This window comes from Melanerpes formicivorus, unplaced genomic scaffold, assembly GCF_026170545.1.
Source record: "Melanerpes formicivorus ecotype bairdi unplaced genomic scaffold, bMelFor1.0.p_v2 SCAF_15, whole genome shotgun sequence".
Lineage (NCBI taxonomy): Eukaryota > Metazoa > Chordata > Aves > Piciformes > Picidae > Melanerpes > Melanerpes formicivorus.
In genome coordinates, this window is record NW_027142367.1 from 8,871,590 (window position 1) to 8,898,215 (window position 26,626).

Below are 26,626 nucleotides of genomic sequence, written 5' to 3' on the forward strand. Positions count from 1 at the left end.
CGCGCACACACACACAAATAAAAAAATAAAATGGGGGGGGGGGGGGGGGGGGGGAAGGAAGAAAGGGAGGGAGGAGGGGGAAGGAGAAAAGAAAGCGGATTCAACTTCTAATTCCGCCTAGGAAGAGCGAGAGGCAGGGTGGGGAGGAATAGGAGAGAGGGAGAAGAGGAGGAAGGAGGAAGGGGGGGGGGGGGGGGGGGAGGAAGGAGAAAAAGTTTGATCGGGTTCTCCTCTCGCCCGGTCCGGGTCCCCCCCCGGGTCAGCTCCCGGCGCGGCGAGCGGGGTGCGCGGGGCGGGGGGGAAGGTGGGGTGTGGGATGAGGCAAGCCACAGACTGGTGACAGGGATGCCAATTTCCGCCGCCACTCCAAAAACTTGCTTAGGAAATGTTTTCATTTACAAGGTTAATTTTCCTCCCTCTCTCTCTCGCACACACTCTCTCTCTTAAGTTCCTTATAAGACAAAGCTCTTCAGTCCTCTCGGCAGCAGCAGCAGCAGCAGGGAAGATGCCAGTGGAGATGTGCAAAATAAATAAGATTTGATCAGTTCAATCTGTAGCCCAAATCCATTATCTTTCCTTCGTTCCTTTTTTTTTTTTTTTTTCTCCTCCTTTTCCTCTCTTCCCTTCACCCCCTCCTTTCCTTAATCACTTCTTCGTCTTCTCCTTTTTCGCGGTGGAGAGCTGAGCAAGCGGCGGCGATGAGACGGTAAATTCAGTCACTCCCCCCCTCTCAGGCTTTCTCCGAGATCAAAGAGTCTCAAAGCGCAACTTTCTCGCTCGCTCGCTGGCTGGCTTGTTTCAGGCTCGTGGATTTGTGTGGTGGTGTTGCTGTTGTTGTTGGGGTTTTGTTTGTTTGTTTGTTTGTTTTATTGCGTTGATAATACTTTGTTCATTGTGCAAAAAAAGAGGTCGATCCAGTCTCTCCTTCTCCTCCCAGCACTTAGTCTAAGAGCAAGAAAGCAAATAATAAAAAGGAGTAAAGCCCCCATACATACATATACACCGGATGGGAAATGTCAGTCACTCCTCCACCTTCCAAACAGTCACAGATCAAACAGTGTCACCACCGGAGAGGACTACTTTTCTTTCTTGCTCTCCCTTTTTTTTTCTCCACAAATCGAAGATTCTTCTGATACTAAATATCATACGAACACGTTTTTTTATCATGTATTTTTTTGGCTGATCTTGATCTGCAACAGGAAAAAAAAAAAAACACCACAAAAAACAACACACACACAAAAATTGCCAAAACCAAGAAAAACCCCGGAGAGTGTGTGCAAAGAGGGGGGGGAGGAGGCAGAAAAGACATTCACTGAGTGGGAGAGATTAACGTGAACTGTCCCCCCCCTTAAACTCCTGGGAGAGAAAGAGATCCACTCTCCCTCTCTTCTCTTTTCACTGAAATATAACACACATTCGGATCCCAGGGCTCTCAGACAGTCTCAACTGATAGACAGACACATCGAGCTGCTTTTCCTGCTTCAGTTTGTTACTCCTCCTCCTCTTGCCCACGTCACCCTGACAATTACAAATAGGTCTCACACAAACCCATACCTGTCAATCTTTTTAATTGCTTTGTTTTCTTTTTTTTTTTTTTTCCCCTCCCTTTCCCAGAGCTAAACAATATGACAAAAAAAAGAAGTCTTAATACAGCGCGGCATAAAAGATTCCTCATGTGAGACACGCGTTGAGGGGGTTGTTATTATAATCCACTTGCTAAAGTGCTGTGCAAGATGCATGTGCTGATTTAACTTCAGCAGAGGTCTTGTTCCAGCAAACTTAACAAAAAAAAAAAAAAAAAGGCAGATGATACCTCGCCATGACACACGTCTAACCGGCACTGAATTAAAAATGATTTGTGGGAAATTACAGTTTATCCTTACTTTAAAATACCAACAGATTGCAGAGCAAGAACTGCAGCATACGAAACATGCTGCTAATAGACTTTGCACAGTGTGTGTCTGGGGATTTATATAATGTTAACAGCAAGAACAGAAGGGTTCTCCCTTTTCTTTTTTTAAGTCAAGAAAGCAAATAAAAACAACCTAGCTGATTCCTGGAAGAAAACACTGGGAACTGCAATTTTGCTCTCTTTCGGGCAGAAAGGGATTCTTGGTTTTTGGCTTTTAATTATTAATATCGCACAATTAAGCAATGATCTGTTTATACTGATAGGATGGAGTTAATTCTAGGAATTACACGTGAGCTCCTCCGACACCGGTGCAACATCTCTATTACCTCCCTCCCTCCCTCTACGCAGTTGTACCGAGTTGGGATTGGCGGTTCTATCATAACATTTACTTTGGTCCCTTGACCCAGTTCTTACGCAGGTTCCCTCTCCAAAATGCACTATACAGCTAAATCTGAGCTTGTTTTTTCTTTAAGGTGGGGGGGAGGGAGGGAGTTGGGGGGGGTAAGGTTTTCTGACAGGATCCGGGCTTGCGGGTAACCCCTGCGACCCGAACAACCCGATAAAAAGCCTGGCAGCCTTTCCCTCCTCGCAAGAGCGCTACGGGAGCGCTGCCGCCGGCGCAAAGCACCAAACTCGACACTCCCAACGGCGGAGGGCAGCGCTTTGCCACTTTAACCCCGCGCCCCGGCGGCCTTAGCCGCCGCGCGCGACCCGGCTCCCGCGCCCGCGCGCACGGCGCTAGCTAACGGCTCGGGGTTGATTCGTACCACCTTGCGAGGAAGTGAACGTCTGGCGCGGAAGGGGCGGAGCTTCCGCCCGCAGGCAGCGGCTCCTCGGCGGCGGCTAATAACAACATGAGGGGATTAGCTGCAACTTCACTTCTCTAACCTTATCGATCTCATAATTTAGCGTGCATTCTTCCTGCTTATTTTTCCTTTTTTTTTTTTTTTTTTTTTTTCCTTTGGTAGAACGATAACCTCTTTTTGTAAACTAAAGAAGAGGGCGCGAGGGAAGGGCGGGGGAGGGGAATCCGAGGCGTTTCTCTCTCCTTTTTTAAATCCCTTAGTCAGAGGCAGTGTGCAAGTTAAAACTACCTTTAGGAGAAAATCCAGCCTTCCGTACACCTGCCTCACTGACAAAAAGAGCCCGAGCCCAGTTGCCGTCCTCAGGCGTGGTGGTGGTGGCAGGCAGGGGCCGGCAGTGCCCGTGTGCGTATAGTGAGGCGGGTCAGGCACAGTCGGGCGCAGCCGCTGGCAGCCGGCTTACGGGACGGACGGCCGCGAAAGCGGGCCGGGCTTGTTTCTCGGCGGCAGAAGACGACCGGCTGCAGGGGATCATCTTGCTGCTCTGGCGGCGTTTCCGTGTGGTGAAGGGGCTGGCTGGGTGGGGAAGACGGAGGCAGGCTGCAGATAGCTGCACAGGGCTTTATTTACGTACAAAAATAGCTGTGTGCGGAGTTTCTTCTGCAGCCTCGGTGGCGGTGGGTCCTGCGAGCTACTGGGTGAATCTCGAGGTGGAGCTCTTCCGAGCTCGGGGGGGAGAGCAGAGCCGAAGCAGGGTATGAGTTTTAGTGCAAAAAGTGGCGCTCTGCTGAGCTCCCGGGCAGCGAGGTACTGGTGGCGACGGCGGCAGCCCTCTTGCGCCGCAGACAGTCCGTCCTGGTCGTGCTTCGGTGGCAGCCGGCCGCGGCCCATCCTGGACATGTCCTACTCCCGTCACTTCCTGGATTTCCAGGGCTCATCCATCCCCAGCTCCATGAAGAAGCTGGTAGTGACTAAGCTGAGCCAAAACTTCAGAGAAGCTGTTACCCTGCAGCAGGACTCGCCCGTGCCACTCCCGGGAGACGGAGACCTTCTTGTCAGGAACAGGTGAGTGTCCACCCGCCCTTTTCGTACCCTGGCCCTGTGGCGGCCCCCTCCGGCTTTTCGCACCTTGTGGCCTGCTCCCTCACACATACTCCCTCACTTTAGAGACCGGCTTCAAAGTTGTACCAGCTGCCATCTGGCGACTGTTAATTTAATTTTATTGTTGTTCACGTTGTTGTTTTGAACGGCTGGTGCTAAAGTCCGGTTGCCCTGTCCACGTGTGTAAGGGTGACATTTCCTCCTCCTTTCACTCTGGTGGAGAGGATGTGTACGCGCTGCTGTTGGTGTACGCCTGCCCTAAGGAGGGGAAACACCTCGGCTCCCGGCCCGAGGCGGGGAGGAGGCAAGTTTTACGTTTAGTGAAAGCCGAGGAGGGAGGGAGGGGGGGATAAGCCGGGGAGCGCTTGTGACTCCCTTCCCAGTTCTCTGCCCGGGCTCGTCACACGCACGTAGTCCTCCATCGTACCCGGAGCTGTCATGGGGACGCTAACGTGCCCCCGGCAGCCGCTCCTCTGCCCCGCATGTCTGTCTTTTCCCCCGCCTGCCCCGCCCCGGCGTGGCCCGCCTTCCACTAGCCCTCCGCCAGCTGTGACTCACCGGGCAGGCACAGGCCCCGGGCCCGCCGCCCTGCCAGCCCCGGCCGTCGCCGCACCACCCCTGCCGCTGCGCGCCAAAAGCAGGCGGCTGGGAGGCGGCAGGGTGACTGTATGGCAGCGTCCCGGCAGAACGAGGGCCCGCATTTGATAGCGGCTTCTAGAGCAGAGCCGGGTCGGGCGGGAGTGAGGAGATGACATTTTGCTTAACACATAATACGCCGTTAATCATGCGCGTCCGGCGCGGTGATCAGCTCACCATGAAATGAAGACTCCGAGGACAAAACGTACTTCCTCCCAGAAATCTCTATAAACCTGTTTGTTCTCGATGGCTCCTTCCTAGACGCTGTCGTTCCTTAGTCTAAAAGTAAGCCTTTTAAAGTTAAGAGATTTCTTTGCCCAGGAGGGGAAGCTGAAACTGGGAACTTGAGAGCAGACTGTGGCTGGCACAGAAGAGAGCAGCACCCTCAGGTTCTTGTCAAGCAAGGAAATCACAGAAACAGTATACCATGCTTTCCACTGGAGTTTAAAGATGTTAAGCACTCTGTTAGCTTGAGAACAATGCTGAAAGTTCTATTAAGGCACTGTGTGACTCTGTTTAGTGTGTGTGAGTATGTGTAATTTTCTAGCATGTGTCCATATGTAATGCATAAATACATAGTAAAGAAGGGGTAAAGAGAAGGAACAGGGATTCCTCCAGGACTTGATGGGAAAGCTGCTATGGCACTTTAATCCAATGCTGACATCTCCCACTAGGATTTCAGAGAGCAAAATTCCCTCCAGACCTCGAAGTCTGAAACATTGTGTTGCTGCATCCACTAATGACCATGAAACAGCCATTGGGCTGGAGTTAAATTCCTGTTCATGGAAGAGATTGAAAGATGTGAGATAGAAGTAGCCTGTCTCTACTTGGGTAATGCAAGTGACATCCTTGTTTCTCAACACTCCTCCGCCCTCGCACTTGGGAGTCTTTCTTACCCCTGCCTCCCCCTTCCTGTGAATTTTTTTGTTAATTTTTTTTATACAGCTTCCAGTGTAACTCTTCCTTTCTCACTCTCCTCCCTCCCTTTGCTGGGTGGGCTCCCTGGGTGCTAGGGGCACGTGCATGTCTCATGGTAACAGGGCTGAGGCACAGAGCTTCTACCAGACTTGAAGGCAGGAGCTGATCCACAGATTCAGGAAGGCAATTACTGGGTTTTAACACATCAGCCTATTACATGTTCCTGTACAGACTCATGCACAAGTGGTGGTGGAGGGGAGGGAGAGGTGAGCGATGAAGTTTAGAGTTCATACGTTTTGTGTTATTTGGAGTTCTGTGGCATTTCCTCTCTATTTATTATTGTTTTCTGGAGAATATCACAGAAGACACAGGATCACATTACTGAAAAACATTCTCTATATATGAGCTGCAGCAGGAAGTGAGTTCTGAATGTTTCCCTCTTCCTTGTCACTCTATAGAAGCATTTTTTCATCCTGAAAGGACAAGTCCCTGGCTCTTTTTTTTAAAGACCAAGCCCCCTAAATACAGCTATACATTTCCTAATAGGTAGAAATATACAATTAAAACCAAAACAATAAAGGACTTGAGTTCCAAGAGTACATTTGTGGATTTGTTCATTTTAATCCAAATCATGCCCACGAATAGTATTAATTGCTTTGAGCTTTTTATGCAAAACAATCCTCATACACCACAATAAAATCTGGGTTTGCATTTAGGGGAATAGGGAATTAAAATGTGCTGAATTCTGATATGGATAGATATTTTAAAATGAGGTGGTTAGGGGGAACTTTACTCACTCTTCTCCTTTAGAGAAGTAAGCCAGCAACCCTTATTTTTACTTACTTACTGTTTGATTAAGAAAAAAAAAATCTATCCTTTATTTAAAAATTCTTCAAAACTAGCAATCTATTTAAAGCTGGCCTTTTAAAAAAAATTTGATTCTGTGAGAAAAGGAGGAGGAGGGTAAAAAGTGAACAAGAAAATTCCTTAACTAAGCCATTTTAGCTTCATATATCTGTCCTGTTTTCAGGGAGGGAGGGCAAGGTTCCTCCATTTTATTGCAGGAGAATAATTTAGTTGTTTTTTAAGTTGTTTGGGTTATTTGGAGATTTTTCTTAAGGAAGTGATGCATTTAATTTCCAAAATACCTATAAGGATGTACTGTTGGGTTGGAGGTCAGGAACAAAGTTTACAGAAAAGGGACTAAGAGGGGCTGACAAAGTTTTTTTTGAACCAAAGGACTAATTGAGCACAGTGGGAAAAGTGAGGGCCTATTCCTGCTGAATGTTTGGTCTAAACAATGTTTTTTCTTGCATAGTACTGGTTTGTATGACTTTGTTTTGTCTGTGTTTAAGGCTGTGGTGCTGGTTTTCAGTATCTCATGCTTTGTTGTGGTATGAAAAGCAGCATTTCCTCCCATCGGCAGTGTCCTCCTGTTTTGTGTAATAAACAGTACAAGAGGGTTCAACTCTGCTGAGTATAAATAAGATGGGTGACTCAGTGCATGTAATTATTTTAGGAAAAGCCAATCTCTAGAATTTTTTTCCCCCCTCCCTCAGGTTTACATCTTGAAATGTTGAAAGAGCAAGCCCCTGTTAGAAACTGCTAAATAGTACATTTTAAGTCAGAAAGTAAGACAAGATGGTGTAACATATTTGGAGGCGGTCTTAAAAGGCATAAACACCTCAAGAAATTCTTAATCCTGTGCTCTCACTTTCTCTGAGAAGTTAGTAAACTGATCTTCAACTTCTAAATTGTACTTATTCTTACTTTTAAAAGCAAAATAATGTAAGAAACTGCTGGCATATTTTACCGCCTCCTTTCTGTCAACTGGAATGACAGGGCAGATTAGACAATGTGTTTTAATCTAGACACTGCCTATGATCGTTTTAGTGTGCCGGGAATCTAAGAGACTAAACGAGCAAAAAAAAAGGCCAAAACAAGTCCGTACAATGAGAACAGGAGTTTTGAGTTGGCACACAATTAAAAAGGAGTTAAAAAAATTAGGGTGGGGGAAGGGCTGGCCAGGGGGTTGTATTGATTACTAATGATGAGGCCAGGAGCCCAGGGAGAATGATTTCCTGTGGCCCAGCAGCTCCGCAGAGGCGGTCAGGGAGCGGGTGCGTGTGCCTGCACGCACAGGTCTCTGCGAGTGTGTGCGCGGGGCAGCGGGCACAGCTTTGTCTGCCCCAGCTCCTCCCAGCCCGCGGGCAGAGCTGCCCTGGCAAGCGGTGACCCGGCCTCCTCGCATCCCTTGCCCAGCGCCCGGCCGCCGCAGCCCCGTGGGAAGCTCCACACCTTGTCCGGCGCGGGCAGCTTGTGCGCCGAGGCCCCTGTAGCCGCACACACAAGTTGTGGTGCTGCCCGGGCCGGGTAGGGTTTGCTTCCTTCTCGGGTCCAGAACAAAAGCAACAGTGCGTGTGCTGGAGTGCTAGTCCGTAGGCGCCCCGGCTGCTGCACAGCTTGCCCTTTCCCCGCAGGCAAAGTTTTCCCCCTCAGAGGACTATTTACCTGCCTTTCTGCTCTCCCCGCTGCAATGCAGCGCTGAGAAGGGGAAACTCCTAGAGGAAAGAAGACAGGGACTTGTTACCACAGTTCTGCCTCCCCTATCTCGAGGGTGCACTGCCCAGCCAAGGGCACGGCTCTCCTGCACCGCGGAGAGCAGATGTGCGACGGTGGCGTGAGGAGGAGGAGGCGGCTCGGCCCCGCGGGGCGCGAGGACCTGCGGTGGGGTTGGGGCCCGGGACTGGTGCGAGGGTACTGGAAGCGCCTAGGGGGCTGTCCTGACAGCTACCGAAATACCCCCCAGCTGGGCGACGGGGCGAGACCAAGGAGGGGGCGATCACATCTCCCGCTGCCTCGCCCTCTGCCGCCTTTCGCAGAACTTGGGGTGTAAAAGCCAGAGGAGGCTAGCACGGCGTCGGTACGTGTCGCCTTGGTGCTCTCAGCCCTGCTCCCTACCGCCCGAGGGCCACGATTTGCCTCGGAGGCTGCTGCTCCGCTACCAGTTTTTATAGATCTTTTAGCAGTATTGTATGTAAGTTACCTTAAAGGAGGATTACAGGGTGCTTTTTGTAGACACGAACAAGGCACAGACATCTTTTTTTTTGTTGAGGCTGAGCAGTGAAGTTTACAGAATTAAAAAGAGCAGGAGTCAGTTTTACCTATTTTATGCATGGTTATGTTTATACGTATGTGTCTTTTTCTGTGTGAGACAACATTGGGTGAAAGTTTGAGGCTCCCCGTGCTATAAAGAATGAAGAAAATCAAAATTAGTAAAGCGGTTGTCTAAGTTCTCTTTGCTCTGTGTGCAAGCAATTTAAAGCTACACATACACATGATTGGAGTCCATTGCTAACTGTAGCAATAAAAGTGCACCATTTACTTCTGCAGCTTTTGCATTGTATCAGGTACTCATTTCAGGCTGTCGCTTCCACATGTAGTGAAAGTCCTGGTGCTCTCTGTTGCATGTGTTTCTTTTTTTACATTTTCTGATTAGCCTTCCCCAGTCTCTCTTTCCTATTCTGTGTAGAGATATTACTGGGGTTTGGTTTTGTTTTTCTTTAAAGTGTTGAAAAATACTGTTTGTGATTAAGCTGGGTCATAGCCTCCTTTTATGCATTATCTCCTAGTGCTTAATCAAGTTGTTAGGATTTCTCTCTTTTTCTGAAAAAAAAAGCAAAACCAAAAACTAGCATTCATTTTCACCTGTTAGAGGTCAGTAGGACTTGATACTCAGTCTTATAATTTTAGTCCTTCTGTGCAAGGTTGTTTTGATGTGCTGCAAGTAATTTATATAAAGAAAAAAATTGTAACATTGACATTAGCTACATCAAAAGGCAAATTTGCTGTAGTGGCTCCATCAATTAAAAAGTACTTGCCTAGAGTAACATGACCTTGCAAATGACATCGATACTTAATATGATTGTTAGTCATTAACAGTATTATTATATTCAAAAATGTAAATTTGTTGCCAGAATCCACATACTTACCGCTTTGCATGTTTTACTCTTCAGTGTTTTCGCATCTAGTATAAAGTAGTCAATAAATTTTCATCCCTTGTTCTTGTACAGAACCATTTTTAGTTTGCCCAGTTTGGTCCCAAGGAAAATGTAAGCTGGGTTTTTTCTTTTTAGCAACATTATTTCTAGAGTAACAGAATGTAAACTACAAAGGTCAGATGGAATTAGTCTCTGGATTGTACTCATTATTCAGATATGCCAGTAATAGAAAAAAAGTCTTATCCCACAAATTTAACTTGAAGGTTTCTCATGTGACAAAGAATGAAAGTGAGGAATAAATTGTGTTTTTGTTTTCTTCTAGATTTGTCGGCATTAATGCATCTGACATAAACTACTCAGCTGGTCGATATGACTCGTCAGTTAAACCCCCATTTGATACAGGTTTTGAAGGTATCGGTGATGTGGTAGCTTTAGGCCTCAGTGCTAGTGCTCATTATACAGTGGGTCAAGCTGTGGCCTACGTGAAAGCAGGTTCCTTTGCTGAATACACAGTTGTGCCTGCCAAGCAAGCAGTTCCTCTACCCTCTGTGAAACCCGAGTTTCTTACTTTAATGGTAAGTGGCGCTACTGCGTATATCAGTTTGAAAGAGTTGGGAGAGCTGTCTGAAGGCAAGAAGGTTTTGGTGACAGCAGCGGCTGGAGGAACGGGACAGTTTGCTGTGCAGCTTGCAAAGAAGGCAAAATGCCATGTAATTGGAACCTGCTCCAGTGATGAAAAGGGTGGTTTTCTGAAATCCATTGGCTGTGACTGTACTATCAACTACAAAACTGAAAGTGTTGAATCTGTTCTTAGGAAGGACTACCCTGAAGGTGTCGATGTAGTGTATGAATCTGTTGGGGGCAAGATGTTTGACTTGGCTCTTAATTCCTTGGCTACCAAAGGGCGCCTGATAATTATTGGGTTTATCACTGGCTACCAAAGCCCTACTGGCCTTTCGCCCGTTAAAGCAGAGCTATTGCCAGCAAAACTGCTGAAGAAGTCTGCCAGCATCCGAGGTTTCTTCTTGAACCATTACTTGTCTGAATATCAAATGGCTCTGAAGCACTTGCTAGAGATGTATGAAAAGGGAGACCTGGTTTGTGAGGTGGACTTTGGAGACATGTCTCCGGAGGGCAAGTTCATTGGCTTGGAGTCTGTATTCCGTGCTGTAGATTACATGTACATGGGAAAAAACATTGGAAAAATTGTAGTTGAATTACCTCACTCTGTCAACAGTAAGCTGTAAAAACAGAACAATGATATAAATCAGAAGAGAAAGTGGGCACTTTATGCTGCAGAATTACTAGAAACAATTACTTTTTTTTAATCTTAGTAACAAATATTAAAAAAAAATATTAAGGTGTTGATAAATTTTGTGTTTTGTTTTATTTCTTTTCTTAAAACTGTTTAATTTGGTGGCTGTAGCACAGACTTACTGGTCCTGTATTTGATGCTGTTGCTTAGGCTAGCACAAGACAAGGGCATTGGTCTTGACAGAATAAGTCTTGATGCAGAGGCAAATTTAGTCTGTCAGACTGGCTTAATAATACTTTATATATAGTTCAGCTCTGAAAAAGACAACATATTTCAGCAATTTTGATTCCCTGATTTTAGAGTAAGTGAAGAGTTGTATCTTATGTTTTCTCTAGTAATCACTTAAAGTTTCTAGAAAAAAATAGGCTCTTTACTACCTATTTTTTGGTCATAAACATGATAATCATAATTCAGTTGCATCATGGATCACAGTAATATTCTCTGAGTGGTTACACAGGGAAATTCATCCTTCAATTCTGACATGTCAGTAACATGAAGCAAACATGGCTTTGTTACAATTGTCCTTTGTAAATGTAAACAACTTTGCAGTTTTCATTTAAATCTTTAACTACAAGTTGCAACATCATCTCATTTTCTTACTTTTTCATGTGCTTACAGTCTAGTCTCCCTTTTAGTCAATATTTGGTCAATTTTAGTCGATATTATAAGATTATTGGAAGTTTTGAGCCATGTTCACATGTGTTCAAGTCCTATATATATTTTTAAAGATTTAATAAAGTTGAAAAAGCTATTTAAATATTTCTGGCATTCATATTGATACAGTTCTTGCAGGCTAGCTTCTTTGTAGATAGTCTCTGTGTTGTAGAGTTTTTGACTGATGATGCCTGATGTGCCTTTCCATAGTCAGGCTGCTACTTCTACTTTACCAAACATTTCTTCTGCAGATGACCTTTTGCAAACAGCAAGACCATTTTCAATCTACAGGCACAGCACCTTATACGTGTGCTGCTGGGTAGTCATATATTATCTAGTGGGGAGAGTTTTGTAAAGTTCTGAAAATTCTTTCTCACTTAATAGGTATTATTAATGGAACATGCAGGGGGAATTCCAGCTACGAGTGTGATGTTTTCTAGAATAAAACACTTCAAACTATGCTTGCTCTACATCTTTTTTTCCATAGCAAAGTTGAAGATCTTAAAGGTTGGTTTTGCTACATCTTTTGAAATTATATGCATTTGCCTGCTGTTGGAGAGATGGAAATTTCCTAACATCATACACCTAATAATAAATGTAATGATAGACTGATAATGTGTAAGGGTTGCAGGAAAAAATCCAGGGTAAACTTAATTTTGGGACATTTAAGAGTGACTGTACACAGAATTTTGAAAAGTAATGTGCAGGAAAATCTTACATTTTCCCCAGTACTACAGGCAGTAGAAAAAGTATTTTCAACTTTGAATTTAGCACATTCTTCTTGTGATTTTTTTTTTAGTGCATACGTCATCAGCGTCCTGAGAATTGTCCCTTTTTCAGGCCATGTGGGACTATTTGGTTTAGTCCCAACTGGAGGATTTTGGGGAAGGTCAGAGTGGCTTGAGCCTTTTGTAACTATTACTTTTACTCAAGTTGTGCATCGAACCACCATGACTGTCATTTTCACTAAGATCTGATGTTAGAAGCATAGATCCTCCTTCCCTTCTAATACTCAACTGTTGTGGTGTCCTACATGTTTTGCATAATTACAAAGTTACATTTGCCTTCCAACTGGTTACTAGAAAGATGTAAATGCTCAAGTACCAGACAAGAACAGAACCTACACTAGGCACATGGTTTCTTTTCTTACTCAGAGAAAAGGTGGTATCCTTGGTCCTGTTGCATCCTTAAGATGCAATAGTGCATCTTAAAACAAAACAAAACAAAACTGTTTGGGATGTACTAGGGCAAAATAAAAATTAAAATAATGCAATTGGTTACTTCTGTGATAGTCATGGAAGAGCTAACAACTTTTTAGGTTAAGTTACTGCAGTCTTGCCAAAACCCATCCAAGTGGCCCAGTTTTCCGTGTTGTTGATCACTGTCATCCAGTAGATTTAGGTGTTTCCAAGGCAGTAAATTCCAAATGTTTTTCTCGTAAAAATTTCTTCTTGTAACCAGATTCTGTTTGGACATACAGCGTTCTCCTCCTGTTTTAATGCTACTTCTTATATAGTGTTGACTAATGCAACTGCTGCAGGCTCTTTCACTGATCAAAACAGGGAAAGAGAGGAGCCATTGGAAGGTTCACACACACATATATATATATATATATTCAGATATGACATTTTGTTTTAATTTTGGCTTCAGGCTTATTGTTTATCACTTTCATACCAATTACAGCATTAATAAAAAGTTTGAATTTGTTACATGCAGAATTTGTATGGCCAGTGCACTAATTCTGTAGCCCTTTTGGTGTTCAGTTTGGACATGGACCTTGGGCCTGTCCTTTTCATCAAATGCCTGTGTTAAGGTAAAGGATATACATGACTGCTCTTCCACGAGTGAATCCAGAATGAAGAAATAATTTTTTTGATTTTAAGATGACTTCCATTGGTTAGATTGCCGAAAGAGCATTCTTAACACCAGGAGAGTGAAAAGTATTTCTGAAACAGGCAGATAAAGCTTTTCTGCCCAGATTCATCATAATTTTGGCTTGCAGGGGGAAAAAAGCCAACTTCTCTGCCTTATTTAAAAGTATATTCTGCAAACTTACAAGAGCAGGACTGACTTTGAATAAGTAAGCTATGATGGATTTAAATAATGTTTAAATATTAGATGGATAGGAAAATGTATATGGCATGCACACACTGAGAGGTTTAAATGATGATAGGACATTGAACGTACAAGGAAAAGAAATACTGTAGAGTCACAGCAAGGGATTAATAACAATACACTTAATATGCTTGCAAAAAAGGTGTATTAAAAGCTGTGTGCACAGTGGGGACTTAAATGATTAAAAATAATAATACATTTTGCCTGGGAAAGTACTAAGTATACTATATGTGGAGAGCAGGGATTTAAATAATAATACTATTAATAATAGCAGCTCATTGAGATGTGGTTGCTAGTACTACATCCTAATTTTACCTTTCTAAATGAATTTGCTGCAGAGGAATCTGGCATTGTTTGCTGAGGCTAACAGGAGAATTTCCTTTTCCTACACACATATGCTTCCATGGAAAAACAACAAAGAACTAGATGAAGAGCTGGCTTTTTTCCTGAGTCTGTCACATGTGTGCATACGCACGCGCACACGGACACACACGTACTCACTCTCTCCTGGCCCTGCAACCCTCAGCACATTTTACAGATACGCTTCCTACTTAATTGCTACGCTGGAATCTCCTAATACCTTTTTGAATTAAGTTAGATTTCTACCTCACTATAGTTTGCCGTACACTCGTGTGTGTGCGTATGGCTATGTGTATATACAACCTACATATATTTAATAAGTGGGTATGAACTAACTGCTGTGTCGTGTAAATACAAGTAATTACAGTCTCTCAAGGAAAAGTTTGCAGTAGTATTTGCAGATATTATATATATTCCTACTTCTGTCTGAGGAGTAAAGAAATTTCTCTGCTGAATAGCTGTTAGTATCTATTTTACAAGATTTACTCATTTTCAGGTACCTAATGTAGCTGCTAGCATGCATGCACGACAATACAATTTATATGGTAAATGGAACCAAATAATGGCTTCACTGAATGTTATGGCTGCACTGAAGGGAAATGTCACGGTAAATAGCTGCCAAATTATGGATCATGCCGAAGTGTCACAACTGCACTAAAGACAAATAGCACTAGAGGCTATTGCCACTGTGACGCTTTTGAGTTATGAAGAAGAGGAGCAGCCTGATGTGAGCCTCTTTGTGTCCTCATTATAGCAAAGGGTTACTGGTGCAGCATACAAGAAAACCTAGTCCTACGTGGTGGCTAGTTATTAATCTGTTCTTTTCGAATTTAACAGCTGTAGCAAACCAGAAAATCTTCTCCTTGCTTTATGAATACATATACACACGCACAAACAAAAGAAAACCTGCAGGTTTTATGAATGTAAATGTGTACGGGAAATGACTGGTAATGGAAAAATGTTGTAATAAAATAATCTAATCAAAGAATATTATTAAATTTAACATCGTATGTGTCTGAAAGCTTTACTTGCTTCTTATGCAGATAGATGTGTGAAATATAAGCAATAATGCACTTTCTCTCTTTGTAAAGACTTGAGTAGTAAGGACATTACCAACTAAATTGCTTCTTCTAAACTGAAGTGTGTCCCGGTTTCTTTCATTTTAATGGGAGGGTAATAAAGATGAAAGACTAACATTTTAACTGATGGATCCCTTAAGCTACAGAATCGAAATTTATTATGTTTTGAGGGAATATGCTAAATCCTGAAATGTGGAAAGAATCAGGGAAATCCCAGGTAAAAATAAAAGCAGAGTAATATATTTTATTTCTTCTTCTAATATGACATACTTTTATGAATGGAAACCGATACACTGCTCTTACTTAACATAAAAAAAAATGGTCTCTGTGAGGGGAAAAAAAAAAAAAAAGGTGGGGAGAAGAAGTTATGTAGAGGGGGAAAAAAGGGATTTTAAAATGGAGAGCCATTGCTCAGCAAGTGGTCTCTTCTTTCTAGGATTACTTTTCAAACCCTGCCTGCAGTGTTCTGAGAAGTGAGTTTGATGCTCTGCACACTATTGTACATAGCACAATCGTCAGTTGCTGTTTTACAGAGGGGCCAGGGCTGAACAATCCTGGTGGATAAATTACTTTTCTATTCTGCAGCAAGTGGCCTTCCTACCATGTGAAGCTTAAGGTCATTGGCAGGGCAGCAAGAGGGAAGCTTATATATTAGTTAACTCTAATGCACTAATAGCATTCAGATAGAGGAACTATACCAATTATTATGGTTAGGTTTATTCTTTGAGATGGTTGAGATTCTTTGACTTGAAGATTTACTGTGCTGAGATACATATATATATGTATTTTGCTTTCTTGCTACTCCCCTTCTTGCTGTGATATCTCCTATGAGTAACTTGGTGTTGTTTTCTTTAATATCTGCATTAAAGCCTTCAATATTCATCATTGCAGGAATCCAGATGTCAGAAATAAGAAAGTATTCTAAGATTCCTAAACTATAGCAACACACACTGCTTACAGTTTTTACAGCGCAGTCTAAAGGGGGAAGGGAAGAAAAAACTGTCAAAAATTAGGTAGAACATCCTTGAATGGCAATTAGCATGCCCAGAATTTATTTTATGTACAATGCAGTGGCAAGTAGCTGCTTCTTATTAAATGAAAATCCTGTATTATGTACTTCAGGAACATTCCAACTAATGAGTATGTAATGTCCTTAGTATAACACAGAACTTCTTTTTGTGTTCACAACCACAAGATGCTGGAAACTTGACAAATGATATCATTTAAGACAGATGCCTGCCTTAGGGACCTGTTTTTTGGCTTCCTGTTTCTGGTTTTTATTTCAATAACATTTGTAATTGCCACAGGATCTGTACCTGTGTAGTGTTTTAACCCCTTCATGTATATCCCCTTGCATTAACTCTTTGGGTAGGTACTTGGGAATCTTTTTTCTTTTTTCCCCTCTATTTTTTTTTCCTCCCCAGCTGGTGTGTTCTTCCTGCCTCTCATAAGCACAGATATATACATAAATAAAAGCTGACCCTTATTAGACCCGATGAAATGGTAACATTAGGAGTTTAAATGCTTGCTTACACTGGCTGTGTTTTACTTGTGCAAAAGTACATGTAGAACAAGCCAAAGGCAAAAATAAGACATTGCTGGGTGTGGCCTACTGATTCTCCTGAGAGTGCACACAGCTTAGGCACAAATACCTTGATCTTAGTTATAGTTTCCAATTTATAATTTCAACCCTTAAACTCACATTCTTTACTTAGGTTATAGGGCAGGAAGATTTTTGACATGACTGCAATTGATACTGGTTTTAAGTGTCATTTTGGTGATACAGATTCAATACATGTTGCAAGACTATGCTGTGCCTCCAGCAGAGCCTGCCTCAAGTAAAGCCCATATCACAGGACAATAGTAGTTTACAGCTTCAAAGGTGCTCAGCACGGATCCTGGCAGACTGCAAGAAACCATCCTGCAATCCAGACCCGAGTTTTTGGTGGTGGTTTGTAAAATGTTCTTTCTCTGGCTTTTTTTGTAGGTCTTGGGGAAAAAAAAAAAAGGGGGCAGAAAAAACCTCCACATTACAAACAGGCTGTGTAAGAAGCTTACACGGTTCTGCATAGAGGGGTTTTATTGGGAAACTTTATTAACTCCTGCACAGTGCCATGGTACCAAATAAGATCTTGGAAAGAGCGTGAGTCCTTGGCACCTATTCTGCTGGCAAGGATTTTCAACTTGTCAGAAGCACTCAGCTCTCCTGGATTTACAGTACTTTCTGATGTCATTTTGAAGCAAAAACTTTACATTCCATCCTTCTGTCACAGGATATGTAGTCTCATTGCACCTGTACTTTTAAACCATGTTTGTTCTGTGAAGCGTCAAACAAACTTATCTTTCTTCAGAATTGGAGCTGAGGGCTCTGAAAACCTCAAGAAATGTCTGGGTTTACTGCAGGATCAGGCAGCACATCATACAAACATACCCTCCAGGCTTTCTGTAACAGAAGAAGGAGAAAGTCTTTATCCTCTGTCACAAGAGGGAGGTCAAAAGGACCAAGCAAGTGCCAGACTAAGTCACTTCTGCTGTTCTAGAGTTCATTTTCAGAGGAAGTAGGCAGGCACACAAATCTCATTATGCGTTACGAGGATCTGTGCACAGGCTTCTTATGTGCTGTCTTAAAATTGTACCCCTAAGGGGCTAATTCACAAGGGGAATAGAAGGAAAGGAAATTTGTATATTTTCTGGAAGCAGTAAGACATGACATGCTGCGCGGTTCTGGCTGATTACAGCATGCCTCAGGTGAGCTGGGAGGCATAAGGCCATGAGCCAAGTGATTTCAACCACACAGGGAAGAGAACTCCACAGCAATACATTGTGTGGCATGTCTGATTGCTACAAAGAGGAACACTCCAACTTTGTTCACGTTGGCATGACATTATTGGCACAATTGTTCCTGGCAGCCTATCAGAGAGTTTTATTTGTATCCAGAGTTTTGAAAGCCATTTCATAACATTAAACAAAGATAATGCAGAAAATGTCTGGTTTATTTGCCCCTTGACACTTATGTGTAATCCCTCATTGAAGCCCTAATGAGGGGTTCTCCTCGGGTTATGCTACTTTCAAAATAACCCCTGCATACAAGCAGCATAATGTACCTTTCATGCCTGCACAGGGGTGTGGCAAGAGTAGCCAGAAGGAAGTAGAGAAAGTATGTTATTTTTCCTGTATTCTCAGTAATCGAGATGCAGAGTCAGTTATTGGATGATTTGACTTCTTACTGAGCTGGGAAACCTCAATCTGCTCTCACAAGTGCCTACAAATAAGAGAGATAGTGAGTCAGTTTCCTCTCCTGGGAATGTCAATGAGGAACAAGAATAGCACTCTAGAAACAGTGTAAAAAATATCTTTGAGGAGAACCTGGCTCTTACTGCTCTGTGTGTCTGTGTGTGTTCATGTTGCTAGAAAATGCAGTTTTAACACAGACCTGCCTAATCTCAAAGCACAGTGAAATTTCCCAGATTACTCCCAAAGTCTTGGGAAATTCAGTGTTTTGCCATTGCTGATGTTGTAAGGGCTGTGGTGACAACAGCAGCAGGTTTGCAAGTTCTGAGCTCTTTGATGATGAGTGGTGGCAAAGCAAGCCTTGCTCAAGAGAAACTGCTAAAAAGGCAGCCCTCCAGTTCTCAGTTATTATTTTTCTCTGAATTAGTTCAAGTGTGATGGATGGATTAACGTCCATCCTAGTTTTAAAAAACAGCCAAATATTCCTCTTTGTCCACATAGCTGAAACCGTAGCATGAGAGAAAAGGTTCAGAAGTGGTTCATGTGACACGAGCCAGAGTCCTGTAAGGTGAATGGGTGAATGGAGGGCTGTGGATAAAACCTGCAGTAGAGAAAAAGGTTGTACCTTATCAGGGACAAAAAAGGTGGTGGTGCTGTGTTCAGGTGACTGGAGGAAAGATAGTGTATGTGCTCCTCCTCAGAAAACCTCAAAATGCGGCAAAAGGCATTTCCTCCATGAATCAGATACAGTCTTAAATCTAATAGCAGTAGTTCAGAAATGCCAGTGTGTTTGATTTCTAGCTCTTCTTCCACCTTCTTTGCATTATGTTGTATTTTTAAGCAATTACAGACAAATGCAAGGTGGGAAGGTGAAGGCAATGATTTCTTTGCTCCCAAAAATACGGTTGGAATGTCACCTGTCATGTACAAATGGCAGTGGTACCTCTTAAAGCTTTCAGTAAGTAAAATGTTGATAGCGCCTTTATGATGGTTGGAGGGAAATGGACACTGTCATTAGATTTCATTGGGACTTCCCATCTTAATTTTGCTGAAGTACAGCTGGCATCTAGGCTTATCCAAACAATGGAAAAGTTTCTCTGTCTCTGAAAATTAGCCTTACTGTATTGGAGGGAATACAGAGAAAGGTACTTTTCCAGTGTTTTCCCATCTATCACACAGTAAGTGGAAAGGCTGAATTGCCCCCGGTCTGACACTTGTACATCAGGCAGGATGCCTGAAGGTCCAAATGATTTTAAAGAAAACAAGCATATCTGCACTAAGAACCTGTCTCGCTCCAATAAGATACAGTCTCAGGGCACTGTGAGTAAATTAGTCTTTTTGTTCAACTCTGTATTTAAGAAAACCCAAAGCACCAACCCTGACACTCAGTCTTATCCCTTGCTCCAGGGCTGCCCTGGTTCTGTCCCTAGCAGGCTGGCTTTGCTCTGAAGCACACTAGCTCTCCAATGCCTTGTATGTTTTAATGCCGACACTGATCTTCAATCAGCATTGCCCTGGCCTTCCAGTGAAAATATGCCAAAATGTCACAGGTTTCCAAATGAAATGCAAATACTGAACTTTCTGAAATTTACTGATAGTCTTTTACTCCTTTACTGTGCCTGAGCTGTACCAACGAGACACAACGGAAACAAGGGTTTAAGATTCCTGACAGCAAAGGTAAAGCGCTTTGCACTTGCCGCTCCACAGATGCCTCAACTGGATGGTCTGTAACGCTTCCTGAGAAGAATACAAGTCCTCTACTTGCTCACTCACTCAGCATAATGAAAAGAAGCGATGAAATACTCCGTCAGGTCAGCCTACCTTTTGTTGTATGTAACTGTTATTACATAGATGTCACAGCAGCAGGTGCAAAATAAATACATGGATAATGGAAACCATTTGCTTTGCCTTTAGCCACAGGCATCAGGTCTGATTTACTGGTGGCTGGCAGGTAGAGAGCAAGGGAGGGCCAGGTCTCTATAGCCAGCCTTGCCTTTACACACTCAGAGATGGGAAAGATAGCCACAGTGGAAGCTGCTTTGGAGGAGACTGTCTTATTTTTCTCCCATGCCCTCCTCCCCATGCTCCTTACTGTTCTGCCATAGCAGGGAGATTTAGCAGAGCCATGAATCTATGCTTATGTGCTGCCCTTTCATCATTTGGACCTTGGTGGATGTACACAATCTGGAGCAGTCTTTGCTCAAGGCAAACAAAGTAAAGGAGGAAAGTGACATTTCAGTCTTTCATTGTGGAGTCATTCAGGTCACTTGCTGAAATTATAGACACCAGCTCCAGCAATGTTAACAGCCAACTTCAGATTATTAACCATCCTTTGGAGAGCAGTACATTTATGGTGCCAGCGTGCAAAGAATTCCTCCAAATTACAGGGTGTCCTAACACAGCCGGTCAAACCACATGGACCTCTAGATGCTATAAGCTGTGTAATTAAATCTGTTTTCTCATTTGTACTTTCCTAGCAGCACTCAAAATACTCTCTCAACCACTGGATGCTGCTCTTTGCATCAAGCTATGAAAAGAAATAAGAGCTAAGGGTGCCTTTACAGTAGCTCATTAAGAAGACCTCAAACATTTTCTTTTATTGCATTATTTATGTTTGGGGTGATAATAAAACACTATTTCCAGGGCAGAGTGCACTCAAGAATCCTATTGGCCTGTAGGTGGTTTAATTTGATCCGATTTAGAAGGGAAAGGCTACAGAAATGGCTTTTACCTGCTGCTTTCCTTAAAGACTTAGGGTTTTTTTCCCCCCTCATCAGACCATACATTGTCAATACCACTGAGATCCACCAAACTTCATTAGCTCCTTCAAATATTTCTGGGAAAGGCAGTGACTGTTTCTTTCCCTAAGGCTTCTTCACTGCATCCCTTGTAGGATCCATTTTTTAATATAATGGCCTTCTGCATATAGGCAAACAAACATGAAGAGGACCTAAACATTTAGATTCCTGTGAAGATATCATAAAGCTGATTCCACACAAAAGAGTTCATACTAAAAAACTCACCCCCACTCCCCCCCAAAAAAGATTAATACAGATAATGGTCATTAATTCATGTTCCCTTTCCTTGAACTGTATTTTATCCTTAGTCTGGCACTGCATTAATTGTTCTTTCCTCATATTCTTTCTTTATTCTTCTACAGAGCCATTCTCACTGTGCAACTCGGCTGCATTTTGTTACATGAACAGATCCAAGAATAAATTTTGGCATTGTCCATGGAATATTCACTCAGTTTCTAATGTAAGTAGAGAACTGAAAGTAATTAACTGGGAACTACAAGTGCTGAGAATTCCATGTTTATTATAGTGCAACTTCTATCTCCTTGTTATAAACATAACACGAATGACTACTAAAGATAACAAAGAGAAAAACAAAAGTCCTAAAAACCTACTAAATCTAGAATAGGCAGAGGGGATAAAAACTAGCAGACATTCTAAGGACAGAATGGGAGAATTTTGGTTGAAAGTAGTCTATACCACATAAGGAGTGGATACCAGGTCTGCTCCTTGGTACGAAGAATACCGGAGTTCATGTTCTGTGAATGTATCTCCATGTCTGCATGTAAGAATTAACTGAGAGACCAGACAACAACTGAAAAGAACTGTTCCTCATATTCTTTTAGGCCCTGAAAGTGTGCAATAAATATACTGGATGTGGAGAAGAATGCAAAAGCATTGTTTAAGTAATTAAACTACTAATGCTTTGATTATGCTAAAACCCAAAGAAACATGGGGAGGACAAAAGATTTCTGATATTCAATATCATAGGATTAGTTTGACTGTACATATACTGTTCTCTGTCTTGCTGAATTACAGATTGCTGAGATCTCCATCCAGAAATACAATGTACTGCTGGTATTCATCTTGTCAATGATACATACTCACAGGGTTATTTCTTTAATTGATGGCTTCATCGTTCAATTCAAGATGCATAAGGATAGCTATCGTTATCTCACACTAACTATCATATGTTCCTATTGTTCCACACTTCTCTCCTTGTCAATAACATCCCAGATACACTATCTAAATCTTAAAGATAGCGTGGTGCATTATTTGTTGACTCCACATATTGCATTATTAAACATTTGTAAGCAACCTGCACATAACTGTGACTCGCATCCCCGCTGACATCTTTAGGTGTTCAATTAAAATTGGACAAGAGAGTAGACCAATACAAATAAATAGTTAAGTGAGGGCTTTGCACTGAATTCTTTAAATGTTCTAATTCAGGTGCTTGCTAGCAGCGCTCAGAAATCAGGACAGAGATGTGAGTGTGAGAAAAAGAAGGCAGATTGCTTTATGGTGGAGTCATGGCAGAGGTTTGACAGGAAATGCTTCTCCCAATACAGCTAAGCAGGGAAGGAGAACCCTATTATATGGATGAGTGGGGCCGACAATGGCATCTTGTCATTCTAACTTGTATAAGTAAGCAAGCTTAATTGCTCCTTGTCTTTTCAAGATGACTTTCCACCAACAATCTCATTATCACACACATATGTTTATTGCACATATCCAAGTCCCTTCATGCAGACCTGAATGCAATGAGGAGAGCAGCGATATTATGTTATCCAGTAACACCATTTTTTCCTTTTTTTTTTCTTTCTCTTTTTTTCCCTTTTTAACCAGGCAGATGTGACCTGCCTTCTCCTTCTGCAACTAACAGGGTGACCAAAGGCAGTGGAATGTACACCAGGATTGGAAAGAATAAAAGCAAGCTGTCAAGAGAACAGTGTAGTGAAGAGGAAAAATGTAAACATGACTTCTATTTACCAAGATTAATATGTAAAGTTAACATGTTTGTCATGGAATATATTAATATGTATGTTTTCCCATTATGTAGATCTTTTTTTTGTATTCCTTATTAGAAAGAGATATAAATCACAATGATGGGGCAGGAATGCCACTTAAAAATTAGGTGATGCCCAGCCAACATAATAGAACCACTACAGTGTCATTTCTGATTTAGATGTGGTGAGATCAGTGTAATTGCCGCTGGGAAGAAATTATAATGGCTGTTAATGATAAATAAAATGACAAGGAGGAGGATCCTCCTTCACTTATGACTCCAAGGAAAACTCAACTGTTGACTTCCTTAAACATTCAGTGCCACTCACTGATGAACAGGAAACAAGCAGCTTTTGTGTAGCTGTGTGGTCATAAGAACTTCATTGTAATTTCTCAAGCCCAGGCATAAATACTACAGGTCTAGCAGGATTTCACCACACTGTTTTCACTCCAGGGAGATGTGGTAATGAAGCTCACGTGAAGTGAATCTTAACACAATATCAACATTATTCTAACAGAAAGCACTGTATCTAGCAAACACAAAGATGAAGAGGAGGCTGAGGGGATACCTCACTGCTCACTATAACTACCTGAAGGGAAGATGGATTGTGGAGGAGGCCAACCTCTTCTTCATGACAAGTGACAGGACTGGAGGAAATGGTTATAAGCTGTGCCAGGGGAGGTTGAAGCTGGATATTAGGAAATACTTCTTCACTAAAAGGGTTATCAAACATCGGAGTGGTCTGCCCAGGGCAGTGGTAAAGTCACCATCCCTGAAGGAGTTCAAGTAGTGTGTGGACCTGGCACTTAGGGACATGATTTGGTGTTGACCCTTCAGTACTGGGTCAAAGGTTGGACTGTATGTTCTTTGAAGTCTCTTCCAACCAGATATATTCTGTGATTCTACAAGCAAAAATAAGGTAAAGGCAACCATGAGAGCGTCTTTCAATTCATTCATGCATTAAAAGCCATGAAACCAGCATCTGATTACTAGTTCTAGCATTAAGATCCAAGACCATATCTTCCCATCAATGGAGAGAAAGCCCAGTGCTTTTCTTCTTACTCTGCAACTGCAGAAGAATCAAAACACAAAATCAGTATTATGCTCCACATTCCATGAATAGCACAGTTACAGTTTAAAAAAGCACAGAGCACCCAGTATAGCATACATGTATACATACATACATGCATGCATGCATGCATACATACATACATACATACATACATTTCTTTCCTCGGCATCTTGAAGAAAAGATAAGCAAATATGTAGTCGCATCTTCACAACACTATCCAGCTATCCAAGGGTTAGAAACCGCAATGTTATACAGCTATCCAAAGCTTAGAGATTGTTTGATCCACAGGTGTTATCCTAGGGTATAAAATCACAATGCATCTTAAAAGGGAAAATGCCTTATGCTTGCCATTTACTCTTTGTTTGGTACCTTAAAAATCAATTGGTAACAGGTGGTGTGAGGGTTAAATTAAAACCATAAGAAACATAAAAGCATGGTTAATCAACCTGTTACTTCATTAGTGTAGCTAGGGTTTTGGTCACCTGGTAGTCAAACAAGTTAAAAAATATAAATAAATGAAATTGAACCTTCACCTGGAACATAAACCTGTCCATTTCAGGTGAAAATGACTTGCTACTTCAGTTCTAGCCGAGGCCAGCACTTCTGCAGGTGGTTTACACTTGGGCACATATAGCCAAACAGGGCAAGAGTAGTGAAAGAAGAGAAGGTACACAAATGGTGTGAAACATGTGTTTAAAAGTATGGCAAATTAACAGAGTAAAAACCCTACTATAACATCTGAATCATCAGTCTAACGTTTTGAACCATATAGTATTTATCTTTCTTTTTCTGTTTTCTTCTGTTTTTGTGGCCTGTTTTACTACAGGGTATGTCAAAGGAGTGCATACGATCTGCCAAACCCCAGCTAATTGATTTGGCTCCTTTGCATGAAGATCATTTGCTGATAAATTGTTACAGGCACATTTAGGCAACAGGTTTTTATAGGGAGCCTCGTGCTCTTTATAATGCAATTAGGTTTATTTAGTATATGCTTTTTCTTATTCATTGTTGTTCTTTTGCTGGCAAACAATAAGGCAAAACCTTCAAGCCACTTTCCCCATGTTTTCTGAATTTGAGCTCTCTTTCGGGAGCAGTCATCAAAAGAAAAAGTCTACGTAATGTTTAGTAACAGTAATTTCATTTTAGTGGCTCTTTTGTGTTTGGGAGAGTTAGAAGAAGAGAAAGTGGACGGAGGTGGAACTTACTCATTTATCAGCTTTGCAAAAGATGCTAGGAACATATTCTTTTAGAAAACAAAGCATCCTGGTGTTCCAAAAAAGCTGCAAAGAAAAGCCTTCCTATGAGTTCCCATGTTGAAAGACTCCTTGCAGTAGCTACACAAGCATGCTTGATCAGGTAATCTAAAAACACCGATTCAGACACCTACAAACTTCTGCTCACCAGCAGAGTACCAAGGAGGCATCTAAGGACCCCAGACATCTTCCTTTCTTCTAACAGCAGTAAGGTTCTCCATTTGTGTGTGTCCTTGTGATTCACAATTTCCCACTCTGCTACAGCAGCATGAAAGCACCTAAAGTTTTGCATCTGGGCATCTCCAGGAGCATCCAGATCACGATCCACTTACTCTTACTACCTGCACTTAATGCAGAAGGTATTCTTCACATTCCAAAGTAGGCTCTGGATCCTAGATATGCTCCAGCTACTTAACCAGTTCAGGAAGCAGAGTGCAAGTCTCCTCTTTCCCACATGGCCAGGTTAACCACTGAGCTAAACAGTCTGCCCAGGCTCACTCAATCTCCCTGACCTAATAAATATTTGTAAATACCACACCTAACACATGAGCCCTACCCCAAAACCAGTTAAACAGCATGTTGCAACAACCCTGGGTAGCCCAGGCCAGGGATTAAGGACTGATGTAGCTTTCCCAGGTGAATCAGCCACAGGAATTCCTTTGGGAAGAGTGCAATTGCCAGGGCTGGAGTGTAACCAGAATTAACACCCAGCTCCTGTGAAAATTTGCATCCATAACAATCACTGCCAGTCAGGATTTTGGTTTTGCATCTCACCAGGAAAACAGAGTGAGTGTCTCCAGTGAGGTGCTTGGGGTGGGTTCAGTCAGTGAGGGAAAGTGCTGCCTGCTGCCTGCCTGTGCACCCTTCAGAAGAAACTGTCTGCCAGCTTCACCCCAAAACTGCTGCCTCATCCCAGCCTAGTTCAGGCTGGTGACTTCCATTGGAAGTTTTAACCTCAAACAAGCTGTAATACTGTATAATTATGAAAGTGCTTTGTAAAAGATTTTCAGTCAGACACCCCAAACGAATACCCAGAAGCCTTGAAAACTTGGTGCTTTCCTGCTCTTTCCCACATGCTGTGTGACCACTTTGAAGTAAAAGTGTGAAAATGGACCAGACCATCTCTGCGCCTTCCCTGACCCCGTTTACCTAAAGCAGACCTTTCTAGGAAAAGCAGTTTCCTTTGGGCACTTACTGACCAAACAGATACAGCCTGCAGCAGGGAGCAATGGAAGCTGGTACCTTAGCTTCCCTGCATGGACGTTTAATGCACTAGATGCAATGTCTGGCCCAGCCATCTCTGTTCACATAGCACAGTTCTTCAGTGGGAGGTAGAGGACCACCTGTGATCATGGAGAACTATGGGAATGAAA

General features: G+C 42.6%; 2 protein-coding genes across 3 annotated transcripts in view; one reads left to right on the forward strand and one right to left on the reverse strand.

The window, feature by feature from the left end:
* The window catches only part of TSHZ1 (teashirt zinc finger homeobox 1), a 54,362-nt gene extending 54,310 nt beyond the window's left edge, over positions 1-52 (reverse strand). The window contains exon 1 of the mRNA XM_068147565.1: positions 1-52. This exon is cut by the window's left edge and continues 140 nt beyond it. The gene's annotated coding sequence lies outside the window, so the exon portion shown is untranslated.
* A 2,632-nt stretch (positions 53-2,684) lies between these two features.
* Positions 2,685-26,626, forward strand: PTGR3 (prostaglandin reductase 3). 2 transcript variants are annotated; one of them, XR_010988446.1, is made up of 4 exons: positions 3,691-3,780; positions 19,833-19,936; positions 21,286-21,383; positions 22,769-26,626. XR_010988446.1 is itself a non-coding variant. In XM_068147566.1 (2 exons), the coding sequence occupies exons 1-2, from the start codon at positions 3,473-3,475 to the stop codon at positions 10,616-10,618; spliced, it is 1,233 nt and encodes a 410-aa protein (XP_068003667.1). In that variant the 5' UTR covers positions 2,685-3,472; the 3' UTR covers positions 10,619-10,743. The 2 variants fall into 2 exon arrangements, 1 of the variants encoding a protein (XP_068003667.1); XM_068147566.1 differs by lacking the exons at positions 19,833-19,936; positions 21,286-21,383; positions 22,769-26,626 and adding an exon at positions 9,694-10,743 and having other exon boundaries at positions 2,685-3,780.